Below are 14,298 nucleotides of genomic sequence, written 5' to 3' on the forward strand. Positions count from 1 at the left end.
GTCTAACTTTCTCGAGCACGGGCTTTTCTCCATTGTGCTCACTTAAGAGTTAAAAGGTGTTACGCTTGAATGATCAGGAGGTTTTTTTTTATCACAACTGACTGTTGCTTAGGTCTCCTACATAGGACGTTTTGTTTTAAAAGTTAACGTTCAAATCTAAGTAAAACAAATGTATTTTTAGATATATACCTTTTTTTTGTTCAGTATATGATACAAAAGTGTTGCTCAAACTGAGACAAAAATTGCTTGAATTCCAAATTCTGATACAAAATTGTACAGATGAATTTCTGGGTTAAAGGCAGAACATTATTTTAAAAATATTCAAATCTTACCTATAGCTTTGTGATGCCAAGGCAACAGAAAAATTGTAAGATCTTTATTTGTGAAGAAACTTTTACACAGAGATACGTCAAAGGTATGGAGTTGCCACTGTGTACTATGTGGGCTAGCTCATTATTCATGTAATTATTTTGTCCGGTCCGTTGTCCCGACCCTATGCATGGTGATAGAGAGAAATGGCAATGTCAATGTTTCAGGAAAAACGTCCTCTTTCAAAATGATGAATGGTGGTAAACTTTAAAAACCATGCTTTAAATATGTACCTTGAATTTCTTGGCAGTTTTCACTGTGGTTCATCTCCATCCTTCTCCTTCAAGTGAATTCAAAACAAAGACAAGAGTAAAAGCATTCAAGGTGTTATTTATTTTATAAAACATGTTGATATAAAACATATCAACAAATAAATACCGGGGTAGTATAAAGACCAAAAACAGTCCACAAAATGTATTATATTTAAGGAATAACTGCCTTACTTTTCGATTTCATGATGTGATCAATCGCGCAAGCCAATCGATTGATCATTGTCATGACATTGAAAAATGAGACAGTTATTTCTTATATTTACATATATACTGATTCCGCCATTCCACGAGATTTAAGCCCAGCGTCTGTCTCTACATTTGTCCCGCCCCGCACGTGATTTTTCTTAACCGCGCCTATCGATGAACCAGCGCATTCATGAAGAAATAAAGTACATTAAGAACTATTTTATAAATAGAGAATAATACATACCCTTTTCCACATCACATCCTGTATATCCGCCCTCGACCAATATCAGCCAGAGGGCCGAAAATACCACATCACATCCTGTATCAGCCCTCGACCAATATCAGCCAGAGGGCCTTCGGCCCTCTGGCTGATATTGGTCGAGGGCTGATACAGGATGTGATGTAGAAAAGGGTATGTTTTATTATATTTATTACATACTTAGTAATAAAATACAGAACACATTGAGTTGAGAAGAAAGTAAATAAATAAACATGCACAGACTTCTTACAATGTACACGGTCTGTTGTCTCATACGGTTTTAGTTACTTATATTTCAAATGTCCCCGATTCTTAATTTGAAAATAATCAATTAATTATTCATTAGATTACATTCAAAAAGTTAAAATTAAGAAAATTATGTAACCCCCAAAATATGTGTATGATCACAAGTACAGTGTTTTTTTAGGTTTAATTTATTCAGTGTGTGATATTGATCCGTATCAGCCCTGCAAATTCATATCAGCCCCGCAAATCCATATCAGCCCTGCAGGGCTGATACGGCTATTGTGACGTCAGCCATATCGCATATGCAAAAAATCTGTATTTATTACTAAGTATGTAATATGTAATTTTATCTCGGACAAAAACATTGGAAATGTAAATATAAATGGATATTTCATCGAGAGAACATATCTTCAAGAAAACAAAGAAACTAACCGTCGTCTTTTATAATAGGTCCCAAAGATAACCAATTAAAGCCATAATTTTGCCTTTTGTCGGTAACATTAGCTTTTAAAGCACTATTCATTATTGTATTGAAACACAGTATTGATGAAATATTTTAGCATTTTTTTTCATACAAACTTGTACATGTACTAGAATACTTGTAAAAATTAGTTACTTTAAGCCGACCAGTGATTGCAAAATTCCTTTTGTTGATCTATTACTGAATAGCTTTTTTTTTATTAATTCCATTAAAACTATCCTACCCAAATAATGAAAAAAAACAAATTCATTAATAATGGTGAAATTTAGCTACATTTTCAAAATTTTATCATTACCGTCCTTTAATACATAAAAAAGTATACATTAGAACCTTGCCAGCCACATGGTAGTTGATCATAGGACCCGTTTACCCTGCTCACCACGGAGATGTCATGTTGTAAATTTTGAATTTACCACTTATTAAAAAAAAAATTAATATCAAGCATTTATTAAAATTTTTTTGTCAAACTTTCATAAATGAAAGTTTTATTAATTCCATTAAAACTGTCGTTTTTAGCTTTAGTTCCCTTTTTTGTGCTGTGTTGTTATGTTGTTATTCTCTTTTGGGAGAAGTTTCTTGCAGGCCTCAAATAACTTTTTGTCATGCAAGTTTCAAAAAACTTTCTTTATAAATTATACTATAATTAATGATGATTAAGTGGACTATCAGAGTATACGAGTACTAAATTATTAATTAGAAGAAGAAAGTTGTTTTTTAAAAAGAGTCAACGTAAAGATACAAGCATGAAAATATACATCTGTCATCAATATGATGTACAAAAACTCGAAGAGATTTTATATATTGTGAATGTGGCCAGGGTAAACACTCTTCATAAACTATTGAATATTATTGTTTTATATTCTCATTCTACTTTTCATTATATTAACAAAAAGGATAAAAAGCTCATACAGTAACTTTATAATATAGATTGTGTCTTTTCAAGAAATTCGCAATTAAACTTTTTTTTAATGGAAACTAACAGAAAATAAAATACGGACACACACATCAGCTTGAATATTTTTGCCAGAGTCGCCTCGTCACTAAACGGGGGACGTAACGCTATCCATACTTAAAATTCAATTAAGAATTTTAAGAAGGAAACTAAATGTATTTTATACCCCAATAAACTTCATGAAATAACACAACAGTCATTTAAAGCTTTCAGTTCTCCGTCTCGGGGAGAGAGGCCCTCGGCCGCCCTATCTCTCACTATTTCCATGGCTTCGGCTTCTGGTATACCAGGATTTTTTTTCATGTAATCTTTTTTATCTTTTTCAAGAATTCTGGTTGCTTTTTCATAGTACTTATGTGTGTAATGTTCTTTACCCTTTCTAGAATTTTCCTTGATTAAGTTTGTAAGCATATCATCAAATTTTTTAACACATTCTGAAGGTATTTTCTTTTTACTGTCCCCAAATATGACGTGTCTAGCATTGCATTTTACGTTCAATTCAACAACTTCTGGGGCCTCTGACATCATTTCTGTTAGTTGACTTTCGTCATCTTCTAATTTGGAAACAACCAGGATCATATATGTAAACGCACTTTCTCCTAATAAATTATCGAGAAGTTTCAGCATCTTAATATCTTCTGCTGTTATCCGTTCATCCGCTGACAAAACCAAGACAATGGCGTGAAATCCTGGTGACGTGCAAAACAAACATCGTCTAATATCTGTTTCTACATCGATACCCGCATCTTTGGGTGAACTCATTCCTGGTGTATCATATACTCGATACAGAAAACCATTCCTGGTCCCCACGCCGTATTCACACCTCCTTGTGACAGATGACCAACATCTTTTACTTTCAAAACGCTGCTTTCCTAATATTCCGTTTCCGGTATGACTTTTACCAGCTCCGATTTTTCCAATAAGAACGACTCGTCTTTCTTCAGGTTCAGCCTGACTGTTCATTCCTTTTTCTTCAGAAAATACTGCCGCCTGTGCTGCAGCAATCTCTGAAATACAGAGTGGATTTTTCTTTAAATTACTAAGTATTTTCATGATTAATTAATTTTAATATTTTTTTCCGGTCCTGGCCAATTCTGAGTATAAAGCAAAACAAACAGATGTGTTCGTAAACACTAGATGATGCCCCCATGCAAGACAAAGGCCAAGGTCAAGAGGTAAAAAATGTTAATATCTGTAGTGCATGAAGCCCAAAAACCACCCATTTAAGAGATACATGTATGACAAAAATTGAAGGCTTTTAAAAAGTGAAACAAACTCCAAGGTCAAAGGGTAAAATTTAATGGCACCCATGGGAAGGTCTTGTCACAAGAAATATACATGTAAGATATAAAAGTCCTAGCAGCAATTGCTCAAATGTTAGAATCTCCTTTGCTAGCAAGGTAAAAAAAATTTTTCAAAATTCAAGTAAAAACTCAAACTGTCCAAAAGTCAAAATGTTGGGTTTTTCAGAAGTGCTAAATCATGAATATTTTATGGATCACAAGAGAGAAATGCTAAAAAATCAAATGTAATTGCTCTAGTATATTTTTTATAAATCTAGAGTTGAAAAAACCCTAAATATGGCCAAAATTATAGTTTTTTAAAAGTGACCTTGAACTTGCATAAATGATTTTGGTTCAAAATATTTATACACAAGAGAAGCAATGTTTGTGTCAGTAATAAATTTTTACTTAATAAAGTCATAGCATCAGACTGAATTATAAATTTTTCTTCCAGTAAAGTTTGAACTTCCCCAAAAGACCCAAGGTCAAACATCCTTAGGTCATAAGCAATCTTTGTGTGAAATGAGAACTTACAAAGTTTAAAGATATGGACCAGACACAAATTATGAAATTTTTCTTCCAGTGACCTTAACCCCCCAAAAGTTAAGGGCAGGTCATGTTAACAATCTTTGTGTGAAATTAGAACATACCAAGTTTATCCAGAAGAAATATATGGACCGGACACGGAATTAAAAATTTTTTCCTCCAGTGACCTTGAACTTCCCCAAATGACCTTGGGTCGAGGTCATTACACACTCTTAGGTCATGGGTAATCTTTGTGTGGAGTAGTAGATTCTAATGTTCTTTAATTAGTGACAGGAAAATGCATACATTTTACAGCTGACCCGGTCATTTCAAGGTGATTCCTTATGAAAGATTATGAATAAACTTTAATAAAAGTGAGATAAAGGCCCTAGTTAGGAAATTTGGTTTGTAAAAGTATATCATTTATAACTAGGTTCACATAGGCGAAAAAAAATATATTGATAGACCGGAGAGCTACAGTGCCACCCATTGAAAAAAACTATATTTATTGCGCACAAAAAAGTGCGCTCGGTTCTTAATTAATTTTTCCAAATTCTTACCTCAATTGCAAATAAGGAAAGATTTCAAAAAACAGCTATTTTGAATTAATATCAATATATAGTTGTGTAGAAAAATTGGAATTGAAAATAAACGAAATGTTTGATTAAAAAAAGTTGGCTATTAACAACAATTATGAGGAATGTTTGGTTGTGGAAAACTTCAAAAAGGAAAGAATATGTTAGGAACACACGGTTAGTAATACACAAATATTAAAAAACATGGAGAAATCTTCGAGAACCAAGGCACTCTTTTGTGCGCAATAAATATACAGTTTTTTCCATGGGTTTACTGAAAGTCTCAGGTCTATCAATATATTTTTTCGGAGAGCAAAGATGTTCTGCAGGAGTGTGTCCGTATCCGTAGAACTGTTCCATTTCACTGATGTCATGTACAAATGAATATGATCCTTTTAAAAAAGTGTACTGAGAATAACGTTTCAAGTAAAAAAAAAAAACATAGTGGGATAAAGGCCCTATTGAGAAAATTGGTTTCTCAGAGCAAAATGTCATTTATAACCCACTTGTGTTCCTGTCCGTATCCGTAGGACTGTTCCATTTCACTGATGTCATGTACAAATGAATATGATAGCAACTATCGAAGAGCAATCCAGCATCTGCATTCAATAAATATTCTTTGAAATGGAACAAGTTTCTGAAAGAAAATGCTTTCACTGCGTCCCTCTCGAGAATTTTTCACTCATATGGAGACGCCACCATGCACTTGCCGGTGGAGAGCTGCAAATTTTGTCCTATACTCGGCAAGGCAGAAGAAAAAAGAATGCTTCATTTTATATACAAAAAAAAGAGAGAGAGAGAAACAGAAAAAAAGAATATTAAACAAAGATGCTTGTAAAAAAGAACTTACATGTACTTAAATAATAACACATCAAACAATAAAGAAGATGGGGGGGATAAGGCGGGCGAAGTGCCTATAGTGCGATAGATAAGTGAAAAATTTAATCTTAATTAAATATAAATTTTATTTGATATTTCATCTAATATTAAAGTATTCTTTATGTAAAATCTCTACAATTTACAAAAATCTCACAAAAACCGAAAATATTTGCCTATGAAAAAGCTTACGCACACTAAAAAGAACAAAAACGATCATTTTCTCGTACTTTAACAAAATTTTTAATATGATTGGGTCTTCGCTCCATTTTTTTGAAAGATGATCCTAAAAGTTTGCAATAAAATACACAATTTTTTTTAAAAAAATAACCCACTATACCTTAAAAGTACACTTTTATGACACAACATTCGCATCTTTCTGAGAAATACTTCAAGTCCATTAGTCCCAAAGCAGTATGCTATTGATACATTTTTAAATATGAATACCATCTATTAATTTTATGAAAGAAAAAAGACATAATTTCAAAAATTTCAATAAATAGAAGTTAATTGAAATACTAACACATATTGAATAACAATAAAATTCTAAATCTTCTTCTAAACGTTAAAAAGCCTTTTCAATATCCATAGCTATAATTAGGTACAAGAAGGACTTCCAGAATTTAATAGCCATTGAAAAATCTCATGTTATGTAATTCCTCTGAAATTTTTTGAGGAAAATAAATGATCAGTACTTAAAATTTCTTAAACTTGTATACGTTTCACTTGAAACTCATCTCCCCGAACAGTTACAACAACCCTATTTTAGCAAAAATACAAACACCATGGTGAGCATGCAAAATGCTTGTTTACCAGCAGGTATTCTAACAGGAGTAATTTATGCTTATGTTAATAAAAGAAATCTAAGTCTACCATTTCATTATATTTTCTCATCAAAAGGTCAGCCATAATCGAATGGGGAATTTTTTTTTTATTTCTGAAAAGAAATGTTACAATAAAAATGCCAAATGCCTGTAATCAAATCGTTGCTAATAAATGTAGTAGTAAAGGTCCTAAAGGTCACGTTCGAATCCAAATTAGAATTAAAAGAATGCATCCTTATTGTTATGATCTATGTATGTTTGTTCAAAATGGGAATTGCACATAGCTTTGTCGATCTGGGTACATACCTCTAAATTTTTTAATAAGTATAGAGGAAGAATGTAGTGCACTAAATGAAACGGTTCCTGAACTTGCAATCAAAGGTGTACTAAAACGATATAGTTCTTGAAATTGAGTTTAAAATTGGTAAATCATGACATCTGAACTAAAGTGATTGAAAGTACAGAAAAATCCAGGCCACTCTCAAAACCATTTTCAGTTTTGAAATATCCTTGAAAAGAAAGGAATTGTTTGATGTATGCATACCTTGGAAATTTTCCACTTTTAGTTTCATTTTCAGATGTTTTGAAATTGGGGATATTCTGCCGGGAAAAGGATCTAACATGTCACAGAGAGAGAGAGAGAGATTTCAGAGCTTTCATTTTAGGGGCTGGCCATAACTTAAACATTCAATGTCGCCAAGTAATTGGTTTATAGAGGACGCTAGCAATTGATAAGTGGACTGTTACAAGATTTTAACCTGGTCACTTGTCAATAAACCGTTGTCATTTGAAGTATGTGAAACCTTATTTGATCAGATTTAAAATTCTCAATAATATATCAAAATTCCAAAGCCATGATCGGGTCATAATTTTAGCTTCCTCTAATATTACAAGAGAAGTTATGATAAGAAAAGTATGACAGAGAAAACAATGAACTATACTGTAGATTGTACACATGTATTTATTTATTATTGTAAGAAAAACCAACCTGATGCCTTAAAAGATTCAAACGATGCATCCGTTTCTTCAGAAGTGGCCATCATGAATCTAAGAAAATTAAAGTTCAGATGTATATTTATTTAAAAATCTTAGCTTTCTTCTAACTTGAAGAAGAGAAACGAATCTGAAAATACTGTAATACCAGCATTCAAACAGTAAATATTGGAAGATAAGAAAAAAAATCACCGAACTGTGACGCTTATGTGAATATATTACGGGAACAGTAAGGTTAGTGTAGTAAGATAAACGAGATTTCTGCTTCATGTCACAAATGTTCCTCCCAGGCATGCAATGAAATAATACTTGCAGTTATAAATTTTTGCCTTTCTCTGTTTCTCATTGTATTTATTTTCTCTATAAAAAGCCTTTTACCTACTTGAATTTAAGTAGAGTGTACTTACTGGAGGACGATGCTTTCGGTGTCTGTTTAGGTGTGTAGAGGTCACTTCTCGGTAGCTCTGTGAAGATTCCAGACGAAGATTCCTCCGCGCCTGACTCATCACTGACTGCAGACGAGCCATATGTGAGGAGTTCTCTTTACCATGCAGTGAAAACAGGGAAAATATTGAGGTCACTAGATGTAGAAATGTTACAGTTCTTCCAAAAGATGGATTTATGTCGCTAACAAAACACTCGGTATGTAGTTGATATTTTTCTATTAAATAAACACCTCGACTTTACAGAGGCCTATAATTACAGTGACTGTAGGCGTTGTGTGTAGTACATGTTTGAACATAAAATGTGTAAATGTATGGTGTTGATGGCCACAACAGTGCTTTCCTTGTCATTTCCTATTGCGTTTTGGAATCATTATTATATTGTATTCTTGTTCCTGAAGAACATGGTATCACTGAATTATTAGTATTTTTTTCAGTATATCCCATCTATTCATATACATTATAAACTATTGATTCCTGTGTTATAAGGTGGGGTAGCTTTCCCTTATCATGGATTATTTGGAATTTCAAGGCAGAACAAGATGTGTATGTGAAACACTATGTCCCCAATGGTAACAGAATTCTGGAGTGGGACGTAGACTGATTTCACAGACGGACTTACTTTGTTAAATATTTTCCCTTGCAAAGGGTCATTACTTTTTCCTCCAAATACAAGTCAATTGGATTTTTTATACCGCTGGATCGGAAGATCCCGAGGATATTGTCCTGTCTGTTGTCAACTTTAACCTAGCCCATAACTATCAAGGGTAAGGGTTTACCATTTCAGCAAGATGTGTTTGTGAAACACTGATACTCCCGTATGGCAGCTTATGGCAAGGCTTGAATTTTCTCAAAGGCATGTCAAACTCCAAAGGTCAAGGTCAAAAGGTCATGTGTTGGTAACCAAAGGAAGGTCTTGTTACAAGGAATATGCCTGTGAAATATGAAAGTCTTATTTCTAACTGTTCAAAAGTTATGACCAAGGTTCGTTTTTAAAAAGTTGGTCAAACTCTTAGGTCTTGGTCAAAATATTTATACCAGCTGAAAGGTCTTGTCACAATTAAATCACATGTGAAGGATGAAAGCCCTAGCTCCAACTGTTCAAAAGTTATGACCAAAGTTAAAGTGTGATATTTTTTAAGTAGGTCAAACTCCAACGTCAAGGTCAGGCGGTCAAATTTGGTGGTTCCCATGGAAAGGTTTTGTCACAAGGAATACACCTGAGAAATATGAAAGCCGTAGTCCCACCCACCCAATCATTATGGGCTAGGTTAAAATTGACAACAGACAGACAGAGAGAAAAACAATATACCCCCGGGATCTTTCGATCCGGGTGCATAAAAAATCGTTTCATGAAACAAAAAGATAAAACTTGAGTAAAAAGTTAATATACCGAAGATTCAAGTTTGTTCAAATCATTTGACCCTGATGATAGGTCGGAACCACATTAGGTGATTAAAGATTTATATAGGGAATATCTTTAAAAGTATTCTCAAGAACAGCAAAGCCATAATTTATATAATTTATTATAGTTATTATGAAGCATCCGCAGCTGGAACAGGTAATGAAGATTCAACAAGATATGTTTGTGAAACACTATGCGCCCGGTGGCAACAAAGTACGATAAAGCTATTTTTAGCTTATAGCACACAGTCAAGGTCACAAGGTCATTGACCTTGGTGTCATTTGAAAGAACTAAATTAATTATGGAGTAAGCATGCTAAATATGTAATCTCTATTTCCTATGGTTCAACAGTTATGGCGAAAGTTCGGAAAAAAAACTATTTTTAGCATATAGGTCAAGATGACAAAGTCATCGACCTAGGAGTCATTTGAAAGAGCTTAATTAGTGGAGTATGCATACCAAATATGAAGTCTCTATCTGTCACGTTTCAAAAGTTATTGCGAAGGTTATAGTTGACAACAGAAAGACGGACAAACAGAGAGGACAAATTAGCCACTGATCATTCATGTGTACAGTATCTTTATTTGGAGCTCTTATAAATGAGATCAAATTAGTCTAAAACGGCCTCAACCCCTCAACCACCCAGACCTCAGAGGCTCTTAACTTTGATTTCTGTCAAGTAAATCTGTCAATTTTTTTATGTTTAGTTCAAAGGTCATTTGATCTCTGACCTTATGGTTCACAAATCAACATGGGCACTGTAAAGCGGAGCATCCCCTCTCAGGGAGTATACGTATAAATCAAAGAAGCATTTAACAGCTGTTTGACATCGATCCCGGTGCAAATTATGTCATCCGTTTCGCACAAGGACAAACTTGCACACTATCGCCAAAGTATATCCCCTCCAATCCGTTACGAGAGGGATTGTAATAAGCGTTAAGTGCTCCATACAGGGAATCGGTGTACCAAGTTGTTGTCAGTCAAGAAAACAAAGGGTTTTCAAGATATTGAGCAAACAGCAGCTTCTTTCTCATAGGCGCTTGGGTCAAGGATACTGTATATTTTCTATATAATGCATTGTCGAGGAAATTCGAACTTACTCGTAACATTTTTTTTCAGTGTGCAGTGTTAATTTTTAGTTTTTTGTAAACCTTTGTTTCATATAGAAATTAGTTTATGCACGCTTTAAAAATTACATATCCCACTGTATACTAAAAAGCAAGTCAGGGATATGTAATTTTTAAAGCGTGCATAAACACGTTCTAGTGTATATGAAGCACAAAGGTTTACAAAAAACTAAAAATTAACACTGCACACTGAAAAAAAATGTTACGAGTAAGTTCGAATTTCCTCGACAATGCATTATATAGAAAATATACAGTATCCTTGACCCAAGCGCCTATGTTCTTTCTTAGTAGTTTAACGTCATCCTCGCAAGCCAGGGGCCATGAGTCAACACGTTGCCGTTAGACTACAGCAACGTGTTGACTCAGGGCCCCTGGCTTGCGAGGATGGTTTAACGTTGACCTTTGGCCTTGTGATTTTAAAATCAAAAGGGGTAATTTACAGTGTAAACCAATACACCAAGTTTGATGTCTGTCAAATAAAGGATTCTCAAGATATTGGATGAACAATACTTTGTCTACCGACTGACTGACCAAAGGGGGCTATAAATGAATCACGTTAGCTGACTTTCTTCTCGTGTAATTATTGCTAATTAGTACAATTCTCTGTTATCCTTGGACTTTCAGTAAGACTTGGCATGAACGACGTGACATAATTAGCGTTTGAAATTTACACAGTCTTTCATTCACTGTTGAAATATACATGGTATAGAAATTCGGACGAATGTCAACAAGTGTAGCAAGGATCCAATGATAACGTTTCGTACGGCAAAAGGTGGGGCTTAAGTCGTGACATCATAGTCAACAAAAGTGTAAAATTGCTGATGTTATTAAAATTTCTTAACCAATGGGGATCTTTGTCGCCATTTGAGAGACGCTTATTACGTAGCGTCGAGTATGCCTGGCCTTACTGAAAGTCGATGACAGTGAATTGTACTAAATTTTAGGAAGAAATAAAAATTAGACCACTTAACAAATAATAGAGGAGCTTAAAAATCAGTTACCCGAAATGCTGAAAAATTCTTATCAATATTATATACTGATGCTTTTATACTATTTTATTTTTTACAGAATTAGGTCTAGAGATGGAAATGTCGGAATTAAATGAAAAGACACAACCGGAAGTCAAGGTCTTACGAGTTCTTGTCGTTGGAGGTGTAGGACATGGGAAAAGTTCCTTCATTAACAGTATGTTGGGAGAGGACAAGTGTACTGTCGGCAACTCTTGGGGAGTGGACAAGACAATAACGAAAGAAGTACAAGAATATGACTGTAAACGAAAGGATGACGTAATGACCTTCATAGATACGCCGTCATTAAGTACACTGGCGTCAAGTAGTAAATTCAGGGACCTTTTCAAAACTGGATTTCATGCAGTTGTGATTGTCATTTCCATAAAATCAGTCACACAACCTCGGACTCCTGTGTTAGAACAAGTAAAAAAAATATTTGGAGGCAAAGTTTTTCAATATGCCCTGGTTGTTTTAACGTTTGGAGACTATTTGGGAGACACGACAATTGAAGAATTTTCAAATGCTAATGCTGACTTGAAGGATTTCATTGAAAAAATGGGGGACAAGCCTGTTGTAATAACGAACACACTTGAAAAGGATAGCGCCGAAGCTAATGACCAGAAAACTCGGTTTTTTGTTTACTTGGAATCTGTACTCAGAAAAAATGAAGACACGCTGAAAGAGAACGGACCTTGTTCGAATTTTTGTTCGTGTTGCAGAAGGTGTTGTGATTGGTGTATAAAAATCTTTAACAACATGGACGGCTGAACTCAACCAAAAACGAACAGTATATAATACCAAAGGCGGATTCAGTTGATAATTCCGAAATTTTATCTATATCTTGTGTCTTGTATAAAACTTGAACTATAAATAAACGTATTTTTATAAAATATTTAAAGATAAAATTACCTGTTAATGAATTATTTTTCTTGACATTCCACTTGTATATATAATTGCAAGATGCGCTTGAAGTGAACATAATAAAACATTATTCACATTATATATCTTTTAAAACATAACATTAATTTAAAATCTAAAAGCTAAGGATGATCTATAATGAGTCAAACGTAATATAAAACGATTTTTTAACAGCATCGTTCATACAGATCTCAAAAAAGTTATGATGGCAACATGATCTTACAGATATCAAAAAGGGACATGGCATGTACAAAGTAATCGGCACGAGACGGATCGAGAAGTTGGCTGAGTCCATCTCCTTTTAAAAATAAACATTTGAATAAATTGTTGTTGAAACAAAATAAATACATGGCTTTAGGGATATCCGATACTCGCCCAAGAAGGATAACTCTTTAATCTATAATTTAATTCAAAATGTCTCAAAATGAAGCTTCAAATTAAATTGAAGTATGTATTTTTATGCAACAATATTCTTTTTATGCATCTCAGTGTGATCCAATGTTTTAAAGAAACCGAATTTCCTACACTCTAGTCTTAGATATCAATGTTTAATAGCTTGATATGAAATTATAGGGCATTTATGATGTTAACGCTTTACACACAGTGCATTATACAGAAGAAACTAAAGTGCTGTATAAGTATAAAAAAAAAATCATGCATTTTCTTCAAAGGCCTCAATAATTAGAAATTCCCATCTAAAATGTATTAATTCTTTTGATCAATTTTCGATTAGAAAATGCATAGTTTATGTTTTTATTCGCATTACCTTAAATTTAAGTTTGATCGCCAATTGTGCTTCACTCTATATATTTGGGGTCATTATCTGAACTTATTTGGAACAAGCAAATTCAAAGAATTGTGGTCCCCCGCTTTCGGTGTCTTAGTGGGTGAGATATCATTTTTAATGACATATTGTGTCAAATATGAATGCCCTATCATATGTCATTTAGAAATGAAAACCGAAGTCGAATTTTTTTTAAAATATGGTCACTCGTAAAGGTCAAGGAGTCAGAAATCATAGCATGCTCGGAAATATCTTGTCACAGGTAATGCACATGTCAAATATGAAAGCCCCATCTCTTCTTAATCAAAAGTTAAAATGATCAAGATGTGTTTGTGAAATACTGATGACCCCGCAGGCACAAAGCAACGGGGGGGGGGGGGGGGGGGCGGCAGGGGCAGGCCCCCCACTTTTTTTCCCAACATTACCTTTACAAATGAAAATGTTCATTGAAAGGTTGGTTGCCTCCCCCCCCCCCTTCACACACACACACTTCTTACCACAGGAAAGTGGTATCAAGGAAATGTAGTATTGTATTTAAAAAAAATTGGAACTGAAAGAAAGTTGGCATTGGAAAAAAGTGGCCACTAACACCCCCACCCCTCCCTACGAAATAGGATTTTCGACTTTGGGCAATTTCCTTTTTTTTTTTTGCTTGTCAATTTCTACAGGTGAGTAAAAAAAAATTTCTCTGGCTGCCCCCCCCCCTTTCAAAAACGATGCTACGTGCCTGCCCCGTATGGAAACATAGTGAAGATTAAAGTTTTCTTAAA

At 34.1% G+C, this 14,298-nt stretch overlaps 2 protein-coding genes across 3 annotated transcripts; one reads left to right on the forward strand and one right to left on the reverse strand.

Annotated features, from left to right (window-relative positions):
- Positions 1–2,513: 2,513 nt before the first annotated feature.
- LOC134234953 (GTPase IMAP family member 4-like) lies at positions 2,514–8,376 on the reverse strand. The gene is made up of 3 exons (XM_062717031.1): positions 8,249–8,376; positions 7,837–7,895; positions 2,514–3,772 (listed from the first exon to the last, which is right to left on the reverse strand). Exons 2-3 carry the CDS (start codon positions 7,889–7,891, stop codon positions 2,943–2,945), a joined length of 885 nt encoding a protein of 294 aa, XP_062573015.1. The 5' UTR covers positions 7,892–7,895; positions 8,249–8,376; the 3' UTR covers positions 2,514–2,942.
- On the forward strand, positions 8,354–12,826 carry LOC134234954 (GTPase IMAP family member 7-like). Of its 2 annotated transcripts, none has more exons than XM_062717033.1 (2): positions 8,354–8,483; positions 11,885–12,826. In XM_062717033.1, the coding sequence occupies exon 2, from the start codon at positions 11,899–11,901 to the stop codon at positions 12,592–12,594; it is 696 nt and encodes a 231-aa protein (XP_062573017.1). In that variant the 5' UTR covers positions 8,354–8,483; positions 11,885–11,898; the 3' UTR covers positions 12,595–12,826. The 2 variants fall into 2 exon arrangements, with proteins under 2 accessions (XP_062573017.1, XP_062573016.1); XM_062717032.1 differs by lacking the exon at positions 8,354–8,483 and adding an exon at positions 8,513–8,691.
- Positions 12,827–14,298: the final 1,472 nt, after the last annotated feature.

This window comes from Saccostrea cucullata, unplaced genomic scaffold, assembly GCF_032062105.1.
Source record: "Saccostrea cucullata isolate Sc308-1 unplaced genomic scaffold, CSIRO_AGI_Scuc_v1 ctg617, whole genome shotgun sequence".
NCBI classification, from domain to species: Eukaryota; Metazoa; Mollusca; class Bivalvia; order Ostreida; family Ostreidae; genus Saccostrea; species Saccostrea cuccullata.

What these genes read in the sequence shown, in the direction of transcription:
- LOC134234953 (XM_062717031.1), bottom strand. Translation starts at nt 7,891, where the DNA reads ATGATGGCCACTTCTGAAGAAACGGATGCATCGTTTGAATCTTTTAAG. An exon ending in TGAATCTTTTAAGGCATCAG is followed by an intron (nt 3,773 to 7,836) that starts GTTGGTTTTTCT and finishes TCTGTATTTCAG; the next exon opens with AGATTGCTGCAGCACAGGCG.
- LOC134234954 (XM_062717032.1), top strand. Translation starts at nt 8,595, where the DNA reads ATGTATGGTGTTGATGGCCACAACAGTGCTTTCCTTGTCATTTCCTAT. An exon ending in TCTTGTTCCTGAAGAACATG is followed by an intron (nt 8,692 to 11,884) that starts GTATCACTGAAT and finishes TATTTTTTACAG; the next exon opens with AATTAGGTCTAGAGATGGAA.